Consider the following 6,000-nt stretch of genomic DNA (forward strand, 5'->3'; position numbering starts at 1 on the left):
AAACACTGCTGCCTTTTAAACTCCTCCAGTACTTAATGCAGGCTTTCTGTTATAACAATATTTTCTTAGACTTGACAAAGCTCCTCCAAATGCAATTTTCCATTGCTGTGAGCAGTTTTTAGAAGCAAATACCTCAAAACCTTGGGGAATAAAATCAAAACTATCTGTGTGTGTGTGTGTGTATATATATATATATATATATCTATCTATATAGATATGATATATATCATATCTATATCTATATATATATATCTATATCTATATATATATATATCTATCTATATATATATATATATATATATATATATATATATATATTTATTTTTTTTTTTTACACACACACACACACACACACACACACACACACACACACACACACACACACACACACACACACACACACACACACTTTGTTGACAGTTTGCATTCTAATACAACAATCCTGCAATAAAGCCTAACTAGGATGGGTAAAATACTAGTGATCGAGTTGAAATAGCTAACAACAGAGCAGCAGTTCTATTCCAGCAAAGTACTTGGTATCAGCTCTTCACTGGATGTCTCTGTTGGAGCTACTCTTAGTAGTTTACTCGTCCTTTTTTCTCAGTGGTAACTTTGGTAATTTTGTCCATCACAGGCTAAGCTGGGCAAAAGTCCCGTCCACGGTAGGTTCACTGCTGACATCTGACAGACACTAACAGAAACAGTACATCACGGAACGGTCCTGTGACTCAAAACTCCATCACAAACATTAAAGAAACGTAGCAGCTTCCATCCATCTGTTTTGCATATCTACTTATTCCTTTTCACGGTCACAAGGGCCAGAGCCTAAGCACAATGTTTGCGTGCCTAAGAACAGCACTTTGTAAGAAAACAGAGATGAGTCATGACTCTTAACAGAGGAGCTTTTCTTTCATGATGGCATCATTTCAAAAAGAACAATTATTTTCTCCAGACGGTGGCTTCCTCATTTTGGAAGTAAAATCTTCACAGGCTCTGATCTCAAAATCATTAAGATCATTACAAGGCTGACTGCTTCTGTCGATCCATTATCAGGCTTTTATCTTAGACCAGCATACAACAGCAGCGGCAGCTCGTTTTATTTGCTGCGTTACACTGAAGTTCTTGTGGAAGCTTGTGTTGGATCATCACCACAACTGAGACATTTTGTGCTGGTTTTTAAGCTTAATTTGTCACCAGTCTGTATAAGACCCAACTCTATGCCTGCACCGAAGAGGACATATATCTAGAAAGGTTGATGGAAGATAGATAGAAGATGGCAAATACAGTTATTTTCCTTATTGAATAATCTGACGATTATTTTTTTTGCATTTAATTCATGAACCAGTCTATGAAATTTAAGACAACAGTAAGAAAACGTCCATCACAGTTCCCCAGATTCCAAGATCAAACTTCAAATGTCTTGGTTTGTCAGACGAACGGTATAAAACCCAAAGATATTCAATTTACCATTATATAAAGCACAGAGAAGCAGCAAATCCTCACACTGGAGAAGCTGCAACCAGAGAATGATTGGTATCTTCGATTGAATACTGACTGAAGCAATTAATCAATTGTCACACTAGTTGATGATAAATTTTCTATGGATCGACTAATTGATTTATCCGAAGAATTGTGTCAGCTCTAACAGATAGATAGATGGAGAGAGCAAGAATGTATTCAAATGAATACATAAGCTGGAGGAATGGCTACTGTAGGTGAGTCTCATCAGCCTGTTGTAGCCTCCAGAAATGACTCCCTCCTTCCCACCCCCTCACTTTCTATCTCCATCTACAGTATATCCCTCTACTATGAGCACTACAGTACGAAAGGAGCGGAAATGTTACTGCAACTGTCAAAACTGCCACAATCTGAACCAAACAGACTGTTCATGCATGCTTGATCCAGTCCCCATGCACAAAATCCTCAGGAAAAAAAAAAAAAAGTACATTATGACTAGGGACAGAAAGTGACTATTTACTGTGATAAAAACATCAATTCCCACTGCTCTGCATGTGGCAGATGTGTCAGAGTTCGGTGATGCCACAATACAGTGGAGACACCTCAACTCCCACCTCCATCTGGCGAGTATCCAGAGGCGAACTATTGCCGGCAGTCGCAGAAAAACCTCACCTCACCTCCTTTACCTTCACGTCCCCGTTTAAGTCCCCAGTATGACCACTCTCTTATCCACAGCTGTGATATCAGGAGAGAAAACCGGCCCCTTAAAATGTGGCATTTTAGGCTAAAAAAAGAATCAGTGACAGCGAAGAGTATTTTTTTTTTGCCATAAAAAAGTGAGCCCCCGCGGTTCGTTTGCTCTCCCCTACATCCACCCGCCGTGGTGACCGACAGTTACACCACGTCAAGTGTCACATATCAGAATGTCACGGACGATTTCACACTTCCCGACACGTCCCCTGGACCCCTCGGCGGCGGCGGACAGTGCGGCGGACCTGCGGCAGTTTTGTACTCACCTGCAGGAAACCGTGAGTTCAACTTTGGTGGCGGGTATCGCAGCGGTGAAAGGGTCTGCGTCCCCAATACACGCCATATTCATCGAGCTGCTGCTTGGTCGATCACAAATCGCCCCCGATCCGGCGCCTTAGCGGCGGCATGAGAGGGACCGAGAGAGAGAGAGGGGGGGGGGGAAGGATGAATGAACGGGAAGCCTCGTAAGGAGGAGGCAATGAGCCGGTTTTTGTGTGTGTGTGTGTGTGTGTGTGTCTGGAAGCGAGGAGCACCGGAGAGAGAAAACGCGGACCCGGACCTTGCAGCGCGTCGGAGTCGCGTCTTTGTGCGCCTCGGTGTTCCGGATGAGAGAGGACGGTCGTGAAGGGGCGGGAAGACACACATACAGAGGCACTGACACACACACACACACACACACACACGCGCACACACACGCGCACACACACACACACACACACACACACACACACAGTATTTATGTACTCGTGAGGACCAAATATCTTGACAGGGACAACTGATACTTTCTCTTCAGAGTTTGGGATTCGGAGCAAGATTAGCACCAGGTTTCGTCGGCCCCTTCGGGGTTTGGGTTCTGGCTTGACTTTGGAAATTAGATTATTTAGGCAGGATAGGTGTAGTTTAGGTTTGTGGCGTGTAATAATGAGTTAAACTCAGACGGATAAACAGCAGTTACACACACACACACACACACACACAACACAGCCATGTTAGCCGCTCTGCGAGGCTGATCTACATTAGCATCAATTCCGGCCACAAAAGTAACAGTTGGGTTTTCTCCAAAATATTATCAACCAACATTGTTTGAACGAACCATTTAAAACACTCACGGCTGTTCTGACGGTATTTTCAGAATCCTCAAACACTGTGTTAACCATCTGGATGAAAAATATTCCATCTGCTACACGATTAAAAAAAAAAAAAGAAGGAAGAAAAAGGTTTTAACACATTTCCAGGACTCAGTTTGGCTTCCTATCCAGGTAGCCAGGCCGCGGCCATTTTGTTTTCGATTCTGACATGGAGGCGCAACTTGGAAAGTAGGTAAGAATCTTTCTCGATCATCAATACATTTTTTTTTTTTTTAATCTAGATATTTGGAAAAGTCTTTGAGAATTATGGAAATGCCTTCAGGAAAATGTGTTTTTTTTTAAATGCCCCTCTGGGTTTTTTTCAAACATTGCATGTCAAGTATCTTTTAGACAAGACAGGTGGTTACCTCTGTGATGCCAGTGTATACCAAAACATGAGATGCACATATAGGGCTGTAGGCATAGTGACAATGACAAGGCTAAAATGCTAATGCATAACTAATATTTGGGCTACCGTCTGAGTTAAGCCTGTTAGCGTGCTAATATTTGCTAATTAGCACTAAACACAAAGCACAGCTGAGGCCGATGGGAATGAAATTAGTATTTCAGATATTTGGCCTTAAACCAAATAAGTCAAATTGAGATTTTGACACTACTGGTGGCGCTACTGTTAGATGAAAAGTGAACGGATCACCAAAGTTACTACAGTTCCTCCAATCAGAACATGAATGTCTGAACCAAATTACATGGCAGTCTATCCAATAGGCCTAATTGTCAAGACGTTTCACTCCCACCACAAGATTCACCCTGCAAGTGGTGCCAGAGGAAAAGCCAGGATATCACCAAAAAGGCAATGAGCTTTATACTCTGGAGACCGTGAATGTCTGTACAAAATTTCATGGAAATTAGTCAGATAGTTGTTGAGATGTTTCAGTCACGACTGAAGTGGTGGACCAACTGACGTACCCACTGACATTGCCATCCGTAGAGCCACACCCCAAGCATTGCTAAAAATAATATTTATCAGAAAAACTGAATTCTTTGGAAAGAAGCTTTTTCATATTTCCATTTTTTTTCCTGTTTTTTTTTTTTTTCACTTTTACAGTCTTTACAGCACTTCACAATCTCAGACTATAGTGGTTGACTTGGAGCTCACAACTAAAATAATTTTTCATTTTCTTATAAACAAGCATATTTGAGTTAGTGGTAAGAATTAAAGTTAAAGCTAAGGAAGGAATGTGATCATTGGCCAGTCCTTGCTTCTTCAAATGGCTTTTTAAATGGTTAAGACTTGGTTTTAGGGTTAATTTAAGGTTAAGGGTAGGGCTAGGGGCTACAAAATGCAATATGTCAATGAGTAAGTATGTAAGTATAACACTTGTCTAATGTATTGGGGACAGTATTGGGACAAAAATAGGTTTAACATTTATTTTGGGGTTAAAAAATGTCAACTTTTTGTTTTAAGGTTAAGGTTAGGCTTGTATTACGGTATATGAATTGGGTTTGGGCATGCAGAGGCTACGGTTAAGGTTGTGGTAACCTTCCAGGGAATTAATGGAAGTCAATAGTGTTTTTAAAAGTGTGAAAACCAGTGTGTGTGCAGGTTTGCTCTTAATGAGGGAAGAACTACTTTCAAGAAGCCCCGCAGACGAGGAAAGTATTCAGAGAGCTGACAAGAGAACGTATTTAAAATTCAAGAAGTAGATTTTAACAAAACAGCAACTGTTGAGTCTGCTGAGTCATCCTTGTGGGTGGGAGAAAATGCAGTTGTAAGTGTTTGAAATATAACTCGAAAGTAACAAAACTAACAGTTAAATATTCGAATAAGTTAAGGAACAATGTAAACTTTGAAATTATGAAAGAACTGCACTGTCTGCAATCAACCAAACACAAAGCAAAAGTAATTATCACACATGGATTATTATGGACTGTGTACCTGCAATTTGTAGAGCACACTTTATTCCCAGTGCACCTGGAGTAAGCCATTTCCTTCAACAACTGTGACGGTGAAGGAAAAGGTGTGTCACATGAGCTGAGGTCAGTGTGAGCCCTAAAAGGGTTAGAGTCGACAACATTGTGAGCGCCGAAAAGGAAAATGACAAAACCACCTGAGCAAAACAGACTCAATTAGCCAGCCCGGCATGAAGTAGAGAGCTAAAAATGGAAATATGTGTGTCAGCTTCAGTTAGTCTGGAGAAACCGACAGAAAGTTCATTCTCCAGGTCAAACACCTGTTATGAGTTAGCTCTGTGTTTTCTGCTTGGTGATATGGGTCTCACTCATTCCTATGTTCCAGCCTTTAAATAATCTTTGAGACATTTGACTCCAAACCACAAATTTCAACCTCATCATGGCGCTAGAGGAATAAGTCCGGGGATCACCAAAGTCGGACGGCTTCATACTCGTGGGACCATGGATTTCAAGGTAATTTATCCAGTAGTTGTTGAGATATTTCAGCCTGGACCAAAGTGGTGGACAGACAGGACATTGCTGTTCCTATAATCATGTCACTAGCATGGCTACGAAGCAAAGTCCAAAGTAATCATCTTATGACCTCTCATATTTACTTTGTGACCCTGAGGAGGGGTCCTGACCGACCCCCAAGTTAGGAAACGCTGCTGTAGTGACACAGTTGGTCTGTTGTGCTAATAAATTTAGGATTTTCCATTATGTCTTATTTATCACTGTATCACTATTCTCTTGC

General features: G+C 41.2%; 1 protein-coding gene across 6 annotated transcripts in view; it reads right to left on the bottom strand.

Moving 5' to 3' along the window:
• The window catches only part of LOC120793473 (copine-8-like), an 80,312-nt gene extending 76,822 nt beyond the window's left edge, over window positions 1–3,490 (bottom strand). Inside the window, exons 1-2 of one of the 6 annotated variants that reach the window (XM_040133580.1) lie at window positions 3,318–3,407; window positions 2,475–2,601 (exon numbers count right to left, since the gene is read on the bottom strand). In XM_040133580.1, coding sequence (XP_039989514.1) covers window positions 2,475–2,557 — 83 coding nt within the window. In that variant the 5' untranslated portion in view covers window positions 2,558–2,601; window positions 3,318–3,407. Of the gene's footprint in view, window positions 1–2,474; window positions 2,866–3,317 lie in introns of those variants that run through there. The other 5 variants (XM_040133581.1, XM_040133587.1, XM_040133582.1 and 2 more) reach the window with 5 other exon arrangements.
• Window positions 3,491–6,000: the final 2,510 nt, after the last annotated feature.

Source organism: Xiphias gladius, chromosome 8 (genome assembly GCF_016859285.1).
Source record: "Xiphias gladius isolate SHS-SW01 ecotype Sanya breed wild chromosome 8, ASM1685928v1, whole genome shotgun sequence".
Taxonomy (NCBI): Eukaryota; Metazoa; Chordata; class Actinopteri; order Istiophoriformes; family Xiphiidae; genus Xiphias; species Xiphias gladius.